The following is a 16,954-nucleotide window of genomic DNA, read 5'->3' as shown; positions in this document are numbered from 1 at the left end:
ATGTATTTAATCAGCCTACAGTATATTTTTAATTTACACAGTATAACCAGTAGCACCAGTATTATATCTATGCTAGCAGCTACAACACCAGCAACATACTATAGCTACCTGCTCACAGTCGGCTGAATAGTCTGTGTGGATCACCTTTCAACGTGAAAATAAATGTAACAGTAAAGATAACTAGAAATAAGTCTTAAGCTCCCCAAGGGATCTGAGACTACCTCTACCTCACACACTGTATAAAATGATCTGTTATATGTAGCACATATACTAGAAACTTAAACCAAATGACTGCTCTGTGTTTATGCATAAGAGACAATAAGTATTTGGGTCATTTAAATATTCACAGAAGAAACAGTGAGCTTGGAAAATGAAGAGAACAGTTTTGTTATATGTTTAGAAAAGTGAAAGAGAGACACAGTTTGAGGTCGTGGATACACATGATATTCACCATCAAAAGAATGAAAAGACAAACAAGCGACGTAATATTTGATGTAAGCTTTACTTTCAAATCCTGTTACATTTAGACCTGGCAAGTTGAACATAAAATAATGCCAAACAAAGAAAACAAATACAAAACCAAAAAAGTACAAATGATCTATTTACCAGTTATCGTCACAACCCTGTACAGCCTTAACAATGGAGTAATAAAAAAAAGCTTTGTACAGCACATACCAATCTTTACCGAGTGCCAAAAGATAGCTGAGCCTTTTTCTAATCATAAAATACAGCCAAACTTAAAGCTAACTGATTGTAGACAGTGCAGTGTGATGCTAACTAAATGCAACCGAGGGGAGTTAGTTTTAAACACAATTAAGTGCTGAGGGCAATGTCATGCATACTCTGAAGTGCTGAGAAGGTAGTCAAGCTTTAAAATAAAAAAAGGTCACTGTGCTGCTTACAAGTGGGCAAAAATAAACAGAATAAGTGCTTAAGAATATCGGTTTTTAAAAGGATAGAGCCCTGTTGCCTTTTTAAACATTACACTCAAACTAGGGGGGACAGAAAGAAGTGCAGCCATTCATGATTACGCTGTAATAAAAGGCAGACATTTTAAAAAGGTGTCAAGAGTGGACACATTCTTTTTATATTCATCTTTTTTTCTTTTGGACCCTGACAATTAGTTTGACTCATTCTCAGAAGTCTCAGGTGGTTTCCTTCCACCAAGTGGCACTAGAGTATAAAAGATAACGTAGATAGTACAAGGAGAGTGTGTGTGTGTGTGTGTGTGTGTTGGAGGGATGCTCCTTTCACTCCAGAGACAGCATGCCAGACATTGATAGAGCAAAAAGGAACAAACAAACAGCAGTGTAAAGGGGGACAATCGAGGCATCGCTCCAGAGGCAGGTAGTGACGGATTCAATCCTAACATCACATCCTGCGGCGACTTACATTTTGGTCTCGACAATTCATTTTCTCTGTCCAATCGACATTTTTCTGACATGATTTAAGTAGAAAAATAAACAAAAGCAACAATGATTCATTGTAAGAAAAAATGCATGAGTGAAATAAACAAAAGGAGAACATAAGGAAAATTAAAAAAAACCAATCCCTTTACAATAAGGGATTTTGGCTTGAAGACCACTTACAAACACAAGCGCCATCAGTAATGGGTAAAGCTTTTTTCATCTTTTCAAAATAAAATGCTTGTACTATGCTGCCCTGTCTCGCAAACATACTTCTTTTTGAGCAATTTACGGATAAATACATATTCTCTTAATCAAAAAGTGCAGCGCTGTGCAAAACTGGCTATCACAATTTAGCCTGGGACCTTTAGTTCCCAGGGAGAGCTTGACCTCTACTGTCTAATTCATGCAATTTGTATTCACTGACGTTCTCTGATTTCACAGAGGCAGACCCTTTTGCACCGCTCGAAATGCCTACATGTGAAACTAAGGGGTGTTGATTGAGTCATTTCCAGCAACTACTGTCCACTTCACATTACGGTAACCTGGTGGACCTAAGTTTGCACTTAAAAAAAAAGGAAAATAAAGATTTAAGTGCTTTTGGCTTGACGTATAACTACGTTAAGTGCAATTGAAACTCAAAGGGGGGTGGGGCAAAACGCAGTACCATGTCTGCCGGCCTAACAGAAGCCAGTGCCATTGAACGCAACGCTGTACAAGTGAATGGCTTTGCTTCATCATTGCACCTACAGGAGCTTTTTTCTCACGATGGGTTCCTCTATGAATGTTAGTAGAAAATGTTTTATTATGATGTAAAAGGCTCAGTAAAAAAACGTAATAATAATAAAAAAAAAATTGAAAGACAAAAAAAATAAAAACAAAAACAAACGAAAGACACAGAAGGCCACCAAACACACTAACTTTCTCGTCTTTATCCAGCACAGAAGACGTCCCTGTTCACACTTCTGTATCGCTTCTTTTTCATGTACATAAACAAAAATACATTCATTCAAGTCATTTTGGAACAGTTTTTTTCTTATTTTTTTTGTACACAAAAAATTACAAAAAGCTCCAAAAAGCACCATTGAATCGGCCTGTGGTGACCCTGGCTGTGGGTAGCTCGCTAACCCAGAGCTGGTCACCTCCACAAAACAGTTATCTCATATATCTCTTCTAAGTATAGGTGCGTCATACATAGTTCTGCACGTGGAGCTGCGCTGATATCCACCTGGTCTCAGACGTAATGAATTCATGTTTCTGTTTGTCGTGTCGTTATTTCACTGCTTATTCACCTGCGAGTGCAAATTCATAGTCAACATTTTACTTTCAAATTATTAGCAATAAATCTATATTTCTTGTCAGGATAGGTCAGATTTGTCTTATTTACATCATCACAGCTTATCTTCTGTTTTGTGAGAACTATTAAAATTAGCTAGTAACCCATTGAAATGACTCCGAGACGGGGGTGATATCAGGCAGCAGCGATGCATAATATGGTTTCACCATTATACAAAAAACCAACAGAAATCAAAAAGATGGGAAGGGGAAGGGCTACAAAACTATGTACAAGACTGATAAATAAGTAAGTGCGTGGTTTGAGGCGTTGCTTTGGAAACGTGCCTTTTACAATGAAAAGCATTCCGTTTCATTGGTTCTGTCCACGTTGCACCGCTAACACTTCAGGATATCTCGAATTTAGCTTCCTAATGACGTCAAAGCTAGTTGAAACACAGGCATGCTATTTCGATGCATAATAGCAAGAGACAAAAATGCACTAAAATATAGCACTTGCAAGTTTTGTTTCATCTTTTTATCTCGTCAAACGACTAAAGAAAAATATCTATAAAACTGAGATACGTTAGTTTCCTCAGATAATGCAACTGGGTCCAAGTCATTCAGACATTTAAAAACAGAAAAAAAGGTAATAGAGAGTAGTAGTTGAAGTAGTAATAATTCAATTGATAGAACTGATAAGAAAAGCAGCTTTTTGATATAAATGCATTTTTAGCATGTACAGCCTTTTTCTCTTATAAATGTTTTTTTTTCTTCTTTTCTTCAATATGTTTGTCTGGTCCAGCTTATTCTGCTGGTCTGATTGGAAAAGACGTTGCTCCCACTGCAGTGGTCAAGTGTCATTCACACCACCGTCCGAGGAGTGAGGGAAAAAGTGAGGAGGAGGAGAGGAGGTGGGCGAGGTCAAACAGTCTTGGCCCTCTCCATCAGTCCCAGGTAGGCCAGGAAGGAGTGTTTGTGGGAGGAGGGCGAGGAGGGAGAGCGGGAGGGGGACGCCGAGTTGGAGGAGAAGAGGAGAGGAGATGTGGCGGGCCGCCATCTGGAGTGGAGGTGCGAGTGGAATGTGAAGCGGCTGTTGTGGGTGAACAAGGTGGTGAGGGGGATCAGGTGCGCCCGGTCGCAGTTCCTGTACTGCTCGAACACGTGGCGGGAGGAGGGGAGGAAGAGGGAGGGGCTGCCGCTGCTCGGGCCGCTGGGGTTTCTGGTGGCGTTGCTGCCGTTCGTGCTGACCACACAGTGCAGAGGGCTGCCGGCGTCCAGCTGGTGGGACTTGCCCAATGTGAGTGACAGGGCAACGGACTGGAGCGCCTGGGACGCCGTTAGACTCATGAGTGGGCTGTTACTCCCACTCCCTCCGCTGCTCCCTCCTCCTCGGCTGAACAGGAAGTTCTCCTGTCTCTTCCGCAGTGAAGAGCCCCCTGGCGATGTTCCCTGGAGTGGCAGCTCCTCCTCTCCTGCCTCCTCATCGTCCTCCACCTCTTCTCCTCCTAAGCCTCCGTCCAGTTCCCCCGCTCCTCCACTCTGGTGTTTCTTGAGGTGGCGGCTGAAGACAAAGGGGTGTGTGGTGGTGAAAGGGCACTCTTGGCAGCCGAAAGTCTGGCGCGGCGCGTGCTTCAGCTTCTTGTGCAGGTTGAGGTTGTCCTTGCGCTTGCAGCTATAAGAGCAGCGGTCGCAGTGGAAGGGCCGCTCGCCCGTGTGCACACGCACATGCTCGATCAGCTTATTGGCCGTCTTGGACAAGTAGCCACACTGCTCACACTTGTAGTGGTTGCCCAGGCGGTGCCCGCGCATGTGGGCCTCCAATGAGGCCTGGTCGGGCCACAGTCCCTGGCAGATGCGGCAGCGGTACTCCATCTTACAGTGCGTCTTAAGGTGGCACTCCATGGCCGCTGGACGATTGGTGGAGTAGATGCAGAAAGGGCACCTAAGTAATGCAACAAAAAGGGAAGCAGGGAGGGAGGACACAGCACACAAAAGCAAAGGACAGTTGAAGAAAAGTGCACGTTCAAAACCACATAACACACCTTGAAATTTAATAACACAAAATGATGAAGAGGAGGAGGACAGGTAAAGGAAAAGTGTGTATCATGTACAGTTCTGTGTGCTCATGGTGGTATGTGTGGCAGTTTAATGGTGGGAGAATTGAAGTGATCAGGTATATGTGTGTGTGGAGGAGGAGGGGGGGTGACAGGCTGGAGAAAAGATTGGAGCAGTAGGACATGAAGGGAAATGAAGGAATGGAGTGGCACTTACATTTAAATAGCACCTTTCATCTGCTCTGGGCCCCAAAGCGCTTCACAAACCCTGCAGAACAGAATCACCTCAGAAAAACCTCGAAATGGTCAAGGCCCTCTCTCCCTTTCTACACACTCCTACATATATAGAAACACTTCACATTGCTCAAGTGTATACACATGTACACACTGGTCTAGGGAAAAAAATCTTGATCTGGACGTTGGAGATTAGAAAATATAGGCAATAGGAGTTTATTTAAAACCTGTTTGCCCTCAAGGTCCATTAACTCTCTCTACACCTGCTTGGCTAAATCCTGCCTGCTTTTAAAAGTAAATATAAATGTGGTTTACATAAATTAAGAGACTGTGTAAACCTTGAAGAGCTGGAAATATAACCCACATGTGCAGATATAAACAGAACAGCATAGAAGCATATATTCTGATAACTTTAAATATAAAAAATATCAAAACAGCTCATTTCTTCCATCTTTTTTCACCCTTGAATTAAAAAAAACAAATCGAAAATATCCTCTACCTGCTTCTTTCCCTTCTGAGTAGCTAGCTTAAAATCAATCTGGCTTCAAAAACATTAACACCAGACAGAAGAAACATTTAAAACCGTTATAAAACTCCTGTACATGTATTCACGCACACTCTACAGCTAGCAGCAAATCCTCGAGTTAGTGACTGAAGATGCTGTGTGGAGATCTTTGAGCTATGAAGGGGGCTTCTTGTGTGTTTGTGCTCTGTTAGCCACAGGATTTGTATAAAGTATAAATCATCATAACTGTGTTGGCAGCTTCCTGGTTTACATTTAGTGAAATGCTACCATTTCCAGACATTTAGCAATGTTTAGAACATCCTAACTCCACTGATGGCTGCACAGAAAGAAAAGAAATAAAACGATATAGAACACAGATCTTTGCTTATGACAAGATGAGGCGGTAATCATAATGATACTTAATGACTCTGCACATGCACAGACTGGAGTTATGAGAACAACTCAAAAACAAAAAAATGGCTCGTGTTACTTGAAATGAATCTTTACAAAATGTTTCATTTACTGCATTTTTTCACCCCTAAATATTTAGTCAAATATTGTCATGTGTTGGAGCTGTTCTGCTGTCGACTGCCACCCTGGGTTGGCCTGAGCTCAGACACTAACATCATCAGTGTGTGGTGTGGATGTTGAGATCAACAGATGGGCTTTATGTTAGCTTGACAGGCCTGAAATGGGACATAAACGTGTCACAGTACAACAAAGGCTCCTGTGGGACTGGAGTATGGAGATGGAGAGGGAAGCATGTGAGGAGACTGGAGCTGCATAAACAGTCACTATTAGGAGAGCGAGGCTGCCTTGTTAGAATTAGACAACTATATCCAATGTGCATGAGTACTTGTAGGGCTGCACGATTATAGCCAGAATGATGATTACAATTATTTTACACAGTAGCGAGATCACGATTATTTATCACGATTCTTCATTGATTGATTTTTACTGCAAATGAACAGAGCGCAGCTTTTACTTCCATGTTGTAAAAACATAAGACTTACGGTTTTCTAATAAGAATACGATTCAAATATTGTATTTGAAGCCCTGTAGTGAATTGTAACGGTCTAAATGAGTAGCAGTATTCCCTCTATCGCTGTATATATGTATTTCATTTTACTCGTAATATTTCAGTCCTAGGACTGTTTTTTGTTTTTCTACCTGTGAAGATATTTGTGACTGAGTTTTTAAAATGATGCACTGAGCGTTTGTTTTATATTGACAATCCAAAAATAAAGGTTAAAAAAATACAGTTCTTCTTCACCTAAATTCAGTGCATCTCCTAAAAGCAAAATATAAATAAACTGTAACATAACTTTACCAAAATATAAGCTGACTAAAAATAAAAATGCCATTACAGAATGCGACCACATGAAAACAGATTTTATTGGCACATATCTTTGGTCACATGGAATGCGATTGCACTGGTTATTTTAGTCCGTCTTTGGGAGCTGGATGGATCTTTCCACTGCTGTATTTAATTTTTTTTTTTTTTTACAGGGGTCACGGTATCGTGACGGGCTGTACAGAGTCACTGATATGGATGTCTGAGTTGACGCTGGCTAAAGAAGGAGATTCAGTGAGGAAATGTAAAGAGACATTATTGTTCTTGGCCTTTAATGTACCGCACATTATGGTGTTTCTTCAGATGGTTTAACAAGTTGGTTGTGTTGCTTTGTGGCGAGGACACGTCTCATACACTTTTTGAATATGATTTTTTTTCTCTTTTAAATTGGAAATACTTCCAAACAACATATGGTGATCATTGATGAAGGGATGATTTTCATTCTGCTGCAGCAGGGTGCACACATTAAAAGTGGAGGCTTTCAGTTAATTGATTGATAGCCAGCGGAGTTTTCTATGAGCAGAACACGCATTTTAAACATCAGTATCACAGCTGATCATGTTCATTTAATTGTGGGAAGCCAAAATCATTACGGTCATCAATTAATTGTGCAGCCCTAAGTACATGTTCATATGTTTGTATATATATTTGTGTGGGGGAGGTTTGGATGCTGTATTTAAAAGCTTTTTATCAGGGTTTCCACAAAATGCACGCTGTGTATCACAAAGCATGCATTAGTTTAATTTCATATACATTTGGACTGACTTGGCTATGATGTAAGTGATCTGACATTTGTGCTTCTCCTAAATGATTATCTTCTAGGGGTGTGCCAACAAATTTCATATTACTGTCTGTATTGGGGGGAAAAAAAGGGAGCTTTCTGGAATGCAGGTTTCATCAGACATTTTTCTTTGGCATGGCTGTTAGCTGTGGGCAGTGGAACAACAGACCCTGAGGGGAAGCCCATTTCCATCTCCTTTCCACTCTCCCTTCTGTTCATAGCAGCCACTGCAGACCCAGAGACCACTGTCTAATAAGTTACACTTGCCAAGAGAGGCTGTCGAGCAAAACTACAGCTTGTATCATTTCATTTGCTGGCTGCAGATAATGAACATTAAAGTGAGGTTAACTGATTAAGGACACATGGCTGGAATAATCTTCAAATAGGACCACAAATCTGTTTCTGTCTTCAGCTGTATGGCTGCTACAATCAGCTCTTAGTGAAAGAACCATAATAATGTCAGCCAGAATAATGTATATAACATTATGCATCTTTTTGTATCCTTTGTTATTTAACATGCATCGTTTTATCTATATCAAATGAGTTAAATGGTGCATGTAAAATAATTACTGAAACCATATGCCGTATGTAACTTGCACACCCCTAGCATTTGTCTGTGACTGTGACGTACTGTATATGTGTTTTTGTGTGTAGTGAATTGAAAGGGTGAGGGGGTGAGGGAGGGGGAGGACGGGCGGAGTTAGGAACCTCTGTCTGTACTTGCTTTCCTTACTTGAGCCCTCCGGAGGGGACGGTGTGGCACTTCTTGTGCTCCAGCAGCTGCTCGGGCGTCTTGAGGAACTTGTGGCAGACGTCGCACTCAAACATTCGCGTGATGAGGTGGATCTGGAGGTGCCGTTCATACATGCTACGCGTCTTGCACACAAAATTGCAGAAGACACACTCGAAGCCTGGAGGGGAAGGAAAGAGGAGAGGGTGAGATAAGACTGAGTCTGTTCCAATGATTTTTAATTTGATAATTTTGTTGCAGAGGCTGGTCGTGCTCTTCAGACTCAGCATGACTGAAACCTGACCCCAGAACCTGAAACAAAGGGAGTTCAGATTCAGGGAAAAGTCAGGTTCAACAATGTCCACCAGAGCATGTGAGCGGAGCACGAGTGGAAGAATTTTGGATGGAACGCAGAGCAGATTTTTTTAAAAGTCAGAGCGTCGCCTCATCTCCATCCCGCTCCAATTTCACTCTGGTACTGCTCACACCATGAGTTTAAATGCGTCTGTGTTTTACACACTCACAATTTCCTGTCAAAAATTGGCTGCTGCGAGCTCAACAATCAAGTTTCCTAAGTACTTTCAAAAGGAAACTGAGCAGTCATACAGGTGCACTATTCCTGTAACACTAACGGAGCTTTTTTGAGTGGAGCGGGGTGAAATCTGAGACGAGCACGGAGCGATATTGAGCGGAGCGGCTTGGAGCGCCTTTGAGCGAAGGAGCGGAGGGAACGAGCAGCTCTGTGAGCGAGGAGCGGAAATTCTCACCGCTCCACTCGGCTCACATGCTCTGATGCCCACTCACATAAAAAGAATATATATAATAAATTGATACAGATGGGCGAAGACATCCTGACTATCACTCCCTAACAGGGGTTGAGCTCCAAAAACAATGTATCTCACAAATATTTTTTCAGACCCTCAGTGCCTGGCATATGCCCGCAACTTTTAAACTCCACACCCCAAGATTGTAATGTAAACTTTTGGTTAGGAATCTGTACATCCAGATAATGCTGATGATATCATCTGGGATTTTTTCTTAGATTTTAGAAAGACACACAGAAGACTTCATACATTATAGTATAAAGTGTGCAGTTAAGTTACTTAATGGAAGATAAAAAAAAACTGCTTGGACTAGGCCACATATGAACGCAATTAAGTAAATGAACATGTCATTTCAGAACTCATTTGCATCGTTCTCCTACTGTTCTGATTTAACGGGTGTATAAATGACAGGAGTAATAATGAACGTCTTCTTTATGTCTGTTACAACAGTGTCGTCTTTTAAAAGCAGACTGAAAACTAATATTTTCTCAAGCTCTTAGTAGAGAGGTTTAAATTTCGTGGTTAATGGATACTTCAGTACTCTTATTATTCCCTTTTTAATAAAGCCTTCTTTTCTTGCATGTTTTTGTCACGTACGATCTTTACCTATTGTTTTTGCCTTTTATTTGAAGCACGTTGAGTTTAAGTCTGTCGTATGAAATATGCTACACAAATCAACTTTATTTCTCGATGTCCATATTTGGTCTGTCACCCAGTGCAAGCAGATTTCTGACCAAAGAGTAAGTGGTTAGTCTCAGTACAGCTCTAGAAGAGGAGGGTTATTAATTAAATAATACTTGTGTGCACCAGTCCAGATTTAGCAACTTCTGAAGCAGAATTTGATGACAGTTAGTGGGTTGTTTGGTCACTGTCAATCAAATCCCTTCAAATCACACCCACAAAATCCAGATGAAGCAGATAAGCTAAGATTTGACTGTGAAACTCTTCATTAATATAACCTGATGTGTTGTTTTATTGTCTATTCAGTCGTGACTATACAGCGCTGTAGAGACAGAATGGAGACGTTTTCAGTGGTTTTAAAATGGTGAAGTGTATGTGTTCGCAGTAATTCCCACGATTCCTTGCCTTTGTCAGACTTGTCCTCAGTTCCTGATCCCGAGTGGCTTCCAGAGCTGGACTGGCTGCCTGCGGAGGAGGGCGGGGCAAGCAGGCCCCTGAGTTCTTCGTTACCGTGGGTGAGGTCTCCGCCCTCCGAGCTGTTGAGTGAGTCGCTGAGGGCCGAGAGGGACGAGGAGGTGCTCTTGGTCTCGCTGAGGGGACTTCTTGAGTTCAGACCTGGACACGAGAGGAGAGATGGCAGAAGGTGAGAAATCTTTATCATTTCGATGGAAAGCAATGCTGGGGAAACAAATGCACCAGCCCTGACTAAAGAAGCTCCTGGAGCAAAGATATTACCTGAAACCCTGCAGAAATTGTGCTGAAAATCCGTTTCAAGAACACCATCGTTATATACATGCACACACACACCGGCATACACACAAACAGAACACAGGCAGGCAGCCTCGGCAGCCCTGTGCTCTGACCGAGGCCCTGCTGCCAGTCAAATCAAGATGCAGTGTGCTTTTATTGATCCCCTTCTCTAAGTCTGCAATTCACTGCGAAGAGAGAGGGAATTAGAAGGGGAGGGGGCCGAGAGGGAGGGAGGGGTGAGGAGCGCGGGTCATGGCCAAAGGAGCTAAGATGGCGGGAGCATCTCAGGGCACAGCTCAACAAAGGGCATTCACTCAGGAGGGAGTGAAAGCAGGGAGGAAAGGCTGCACGGATCCTGAAATGGTTGACCTATCTTTTTAATACAGGCACACACACACACACACACACACACACACACACGCTTGCCTAAAACATACAAGGATGTACACATGCAGTGCACACACAAGGAATTATACTGTAATAGAAGACATGATTAATTGCCTTCAATCAAATCTAAATAAACCAGGGTCAATCACACCGCAGTCTTAGCAGCATTTTGAATACAGTATTGAACCAGCTTGAGGGAGCTTTTATCTCCTCTGCTGCAGTATTTAACATACACTTGCCTTCTCTTATAATATCCAAAAGGCTAATGCCATAGAATATAAGCAAAAAGAGAGAAAAAAAAGGCACTGCTCTGAGCCAGTGGGCCTCGACCTTGAAACACACCTTAACTGAAAAATATTCCATTTTCTCTTTCACGAAAAGCTTCGTCTATGATTGCCCGGCAACAATCATGATATAGGAGCGGAAATAAAGAGGCAAAGCCTGCCTATCTGCCAAAGTATCCAAGGTAGATATCAAGTAGTACCATCACATAATTCACCACCTTCCCCCTACAGAGAAGGGCACCCAACCTACCCTCTCCCCGTGCAGAGTCCAGCCTTCACAGGGGGTCAGCTTGAACTATGACACCTGCTGCGCTCAGCCATCTCCCGCCTGGGCGTGTCCACACAGTTGACCAGATAACTAGCCTTTTACAGTCCATCTGGATTCACTCTAAGTGCTGCCTTAAACCTCAAGTAGAGACACTTTAACAAAACCTTAACAAATTACTAAAATCTCCACATACAGACGGCAGCAGGACGTGACCATAAGCCACACTTCTGTACATTTGTGTGTTTGTTGTTGGTGTCCATCTTGTGTGAGACTGAGATAAATGCCAAGCCAGGCTGAGAGACTTAAAAGATGGCCACAGTGGCATCGTAAACCCAGCTCGTCTCCAAAGGACCCAAGGCCTATTGATTTTTTCCCCTCAGGCACGATAAGGGCCAACCTTCTCAGATAAACAAGGCCACTGTGGCCTCTGAAAGACCCCTCAGCTGTCTACGCCGGACAATCCCACCCACCCACACAAGCAGCACACGCACTCACTCACACACACACTGAGGAACAGTGGAAGAGCAAAACGTCAGCAATAAACTGGACAAAGCTGTTTTAGACAAAAACACTCATATCGACTACCAGGGGTTCACACCAGCAGCTTTAAAAGTCCAAAGAAGGTCGACTGGAGGAGGATTGTTTGTGAAACCCAATTCTGCTGCTTGTCTTTCCCCGTGTCCTCTGAACTGACATACAACTACGTGTTTATGAAGTGTAAATTACTGTTTCATTAGGACATAAGGATGTTTTGACTTGGAACTAATGCTCAGTAAAAAACTGGGAAGGTGCATTAAAGTCTATTTAGTATTTAGACAGTGATGCTAATTGTGCTGGTTCTGTAATTAAACACTTTGGATCTGAATTGAAAGTAGAGCTGAAACTACGAGTAAGTTAGTTAATCTATTTATCTGAACAGATTTTGCTAATTGGTTTTCAGTCAAGTCATTATTTAAAGCAAAATGTCAAAACAAATTCAAGGTATCAGCTTCTCAAACACAGCTGCATCATGGACCTTTTTTACTGTAGTAATGATACAAGTATAGAGCATATTTTCCTCATATTCTGCCTCCTCATTTTAAAGAGTATCTTATACCTCATATTAAAGGACTATTCTCAAAGTCATATTTGACAGTCAATTAAATATCCTTTGTTTTGAACTGTTGGTCAGACAAAATACATTTACATGTGTCAATTTTGTCATTTTTCACTCTCATAGAACAAACAATTACTTGTAAAAATAATCAGCAGATGAATCCATAATCAATACTGACTTTGAGCTTCAGTTCAAGTGAGTAGTGTAGGATTTTTTATCTCTAGAAACAGATATCTTTGTATGTATGCAGAGTCTGTAGGCAACGGGACAAAATTTTGGCATCCAAAGTGCTCAGGTTTCCGTTTGTAGTCTGAGTAGTATTGACCAATCATGTTTGAATAGCAGGTTGACAGTGTGGTGTGTGAAGAGGCGGAACACACTGGCTGAAATACAATCTTGGAACCCATCGGCTATTGTCTGACTAAGAGTTAGCTTTATATTAGCTTTTTAAAAGTGTAGCTGCATTCATATGCAGATATGTTAATAGAGATTAGCTGCAATGATTGGCGCACAGAAGAGAAAGCCTTGGCCCGTATATCTGCTGGCTGCACCGGATCAGCCCGAAATATTGTCTCTCGCACTCCTCAGAGACTTTATCAGTCAGACATTAGCCGATGCACTCCGAGATTGAATGAATTGTAACCTCATCATTGTCAGAAATCAGAGCGACTGCGTATAAAAATTCATATCCACAATTTTCAAAAACCCTTAAAAATTGAGAGTCAGCTCTTTAACGTCAGTCACTGTTTAAATTTAAACCCCACGTGTTGGAGTGCAGAGCCAAAACAATACAAAATGTGTCACTGTCCAAGTACTGCACTGTATTTCTATTCTGAGTTGTGAACAAGAGCCACAATGTGTAAGCTACCACCCACTCTAACATGTGAGAGTAATTTTGAAAATAACTCCATAAATCATTTTTCTAGGGGTTGAATCATGCACTTTGCTACTATTCAGTACATGTTTGAGAAGCCTGCATGAGCAGCAAACACAGGAACATTACCCCAGAGCTGAAACGACAGGGCGATTTATCTTTTGGTCAGTCGAGAGAAAAGTCGAATCATCAAGTCTTAATGATCGATTTAGTTATTTTTTTTTTTAAGTTCTAGTGTCTGTCAGCTTCTTAGTTTGGAGGATTTGCTGCTTTTGTTTGTTATGTAATAGTAATAAATTGCAAATGTTAAGGTTTTGGACTATTGGATAGAAAAAAATAAGCAATTTGGAACAGTCACCATGAGCTTTAGGAAACTGTGATGAGTGTTTCATTATTTTCTGACAATTTATACACTAAACAACTAACTGATTAACTCAAAAAACAACCCAACACATTTAGAGAGGCTATTTCATTAATTCAGTCACTCAGGACCAGTGGACCACCACGTGTCACCAGGGATTGTGTACCTGCATGTCCAGTACTAATGTGGTTCTTCATGTCGTTCTCCTCCATGCAGACATAGTCACAGACGCTGCAGCAGAGCGAGAACATCCACTGCTCCTTGTCCACATGGAGCGACATGTGGCTGACAAACTGGGCATTCAGCTCCGTCTGGAAATCACACACATGGCAGCTGGACAGAGAACAGAGAGGAAAGGGAAGGATGGCGAGAATAACAAGGGGGTGGGGGGGGGGGGGGGGGGCCGTCAGCTTTAGTGTTATATTATGTCTGCATAAATTGGTAAGTGGTACAGCACGGATACATTTCTTTTAATTTGATTAAGATTATTGAATATTTCAACACTGCAGACGTGGTGCTATTTGACTCTTTCCAGATCATCATTAGCCACATAAAAGTATTCCAGTACACAAGTACAGCATTTTGGGAAATTCACTCATTCACTTCGAGAAGAAGATCAAGAACACTCTAACACACTAAAAATCACACTCAATATGAAGCTACAGCCAGGAGATGGTTAACTAACAAGGGTGTAACAATACATGTGTTGAACCTTTCTGTGCGAGGCGTTCGGCTCGGTATGCAATATGAGCCGAGTAATTTATTTTATTTTTTTAAAGATATTTTTTTGGGCATTTTTTGCCTTTATTTGACAGGACAGTTAAGTGTGACAGGGGGAGAGAGAGAGGGGATGACATGCAGCAAAAGGCCACAGGCTGGAATCGAACCCGGGCCGCTGCGGCATCAGCCTTGTACATGGGGCGTCTGCTCTACCACTAAGCCACTGATGCCCCACGAGCCGAGTAATTTGTTGACCTACTATTTGTTAGCGCCATTTCTAGCAAGTCCTAGTTTTCTATTATTTTTTGAGTCATTCTAATGCGGCAACCTTTGATTAAAGGCAGGTGGGCTAACGTTTGGAGCGTGGAAGACGCCATGGGGTTACAGTCTTTAACCGCAACCCATTTGGTTAGATTCTATTGTCTGATGAAGTCATTAAATACCCCATTGATTTGAATTAGTTTTTGTGAAGGCCTTTGTTTGGGGAATGTTTGTTTGGGGATTCTTGTTTCCATTTATTTTAAACGCGACAGTCAAGACAATCAGTTCATAGCGCCATCTTGCAAACCTGAAAATCAATCTACTCTCAAACCAACCAATGCACCCTGGATCATCAAACAGTGAGTAAAGCTAAACCAAAGACAGTGAGTTCATCTTATCTCCCGTTATGGCGTCTGTGGGCGGCTATTTTTTAACTTATTTGGAAGCTGCAATACTATTACATCTGCAGAAATAAAATATACATCTTAAACTGTGTGAAATGTTATGTTTTCAGCGCCACTACACACGACGTAACATGCCATGCGCTGTGTGCCCATCCCACCCCAAAGCAATACATTCTACTCCAATGAGACATGCTAGGATGCACGCTACGCTAAAAGAGCTCGTTACAAAGTGGTTAGTAACACCTGTAACGCCATAACCAGACCACAAATAGAAAATCCTCCTATAACCTACAGGTCTGGCGTTGGGTGTCACTTTGGTTTCGATGTGAAACATAAAGGGGGATGGTGAGAGACTTAAAATGACAACGGTATGTCACATCTGCTACACAACTGTACGTTACATCAATGGGAATACTTCAAACATGTTAACTCATTTCACTCCCCCCTGTGTGTCAGTGAGTGGAACAAAACGGAAACAAGGAGCAACACACATGCTACAAGCTAACGTTATCCCCGCAGCAATTAGGCAGACATTCCTACCTGATCACCAAAACGATTGATATGTTTATGGCCACAGATATGAGACCTGACTTTGTAGTGGAAAACTCTTTACGAACATGCTAAATGTAATTGAGCCCAGTTAGAATATTCCTTTATAAACCCATTACAGCCAGACTGTAATTTATGCTTTGTACAAAAAAAAAAAAAAAATAACAATGTTAGTTTTAAAACACTAAACATTTTAAAAACAAGTAAATTTATCTGGCATTTCATAAACAGAACTGTTTCTAGTGTTTGAATTTGTTTATAACTACCATAAAGAGCTGGTTTTGTTTTGTATACAATGTGTCTGGTTAATGTAACGTATAGAGACAGAAGTCTATTTTGGGAGGGTGTCTCGCTGATGAGACCAGCTACAGATGTGAAGAAACTGTTTTCGTGGCGTGAGGTGAGTGTTTCAAAGAGTTTACGACCCCTGATATTGGCTCGAGACATCCTAAAAGGATTTGTGTGTTGTGTTTTACTCTGTTATCACTACCTGTAGTAGTAGGGGCAGTTCTTGCGCTCAGCAGAGTCGGCTGTAACAGCGCTGACGATCTGCTCGGCGTCTGTGTTGACCAGCTTGACAGAGTGGATGGTCAGGTGCTGATTGAGGTTAGCCCTGCACTTGGCTGCATAAGGACACAGGTGACACTTGTACTTCCTCTCTTCTGCAAAAATAAACACAAACACAAAGACCTCGGGTTACTGTAAACATTACCTCAGATGATATTTCATTAAGCTGCACTCAGCCTCTGAGCCTTCAAAGCAAGTTTAAACCTAATTACTTAATGCCTAACCCTGCCTCACCTTCGCCCGACCCCAACTGTAACTCTGATCCTTGGAAGAGGAAGAAAAAAAAGAAGAAGGAAAAAAAAAACACCTTGTGATGTCTGACAAAATCAACTTTTCGGAGAAGCATCTGGATGATTCTGTAGATGATAGTGAAAATATGAGGCACGTACAGACATAATTTTAACGTATTTGCCAGCACTATAAAATAATTTGCATAAAAACCAATGCAAAATAACAATCTCTCCTTTAATCCCGCAACAAATCAACATAACAACATGTCTTCTCCCTCTAGCTCCCCCTCAAACACACACACACACTCACACACACACCATTTGCCCCAAGGACATGAAGCCAGGCAACCTTTATGTCG

The 16,954-nt window shown here is 41.8% G+C and overlaps 1 protein-coding gene across 1 annotated transcript in view; it reads right to left on the bottom strand.

The window, feature by feature from the left end:
- Positions 1–483: 483 nt before the first annotated feature.
- znf827 (zinc finger protein 827) overlaps positions 484–16,954 on the bottom strand; it is a 79,345-nt gene continuing 62,874 nt past the window's right edge. Inside the window, exons 10-15 of the mRNA XM_050044327.1 lie at positions 16,600–16,629; positions 16,289–16,460; positions 14,031–14,197; positions 10,250–10,459; positions 8,343–8,520; positions 484–4,623 (exon numbers count right to left, since the gene is read on the bottom strand). Of these exons, the coding sequence (XP_049900284.1) occupies positions 3,603–4,623; positions 8,343–8,520; positions 10,250–10,459; positions 14,031–14,197; positions 16,289–16,460; positions 16,600–16,629 (1,778 nt within the window). The 3' untranslated portion in view covers positions 484–3,602. The remainder of the gene's footprint in view (positions 4,624–8,342; positions 8,521–10,249; positions 10,460–14,030; positions 14,198–16,288; positions 16,461–16,599; positions 16,630–16,954) is intronic.

The sequence above is a fragment of the Epinephelus moara genome, chromosome 5 (assembly GCF_006386435.1).
Source record: "Epinephelus moara isolate mb chromosome 5, YSFRI_EMoa_1.0, whole genome shotgun sequence".
NCBI lineage: Eukaryota > Metazoa > Chordata > Actinopteri > Perciformes > Serranidae > Epinephelus > Epinephelus moara.
Note: the sequence above shows the minus strand (reverse complement) of the source record. Positions and strands in the feature narration are given on the sequence as shown.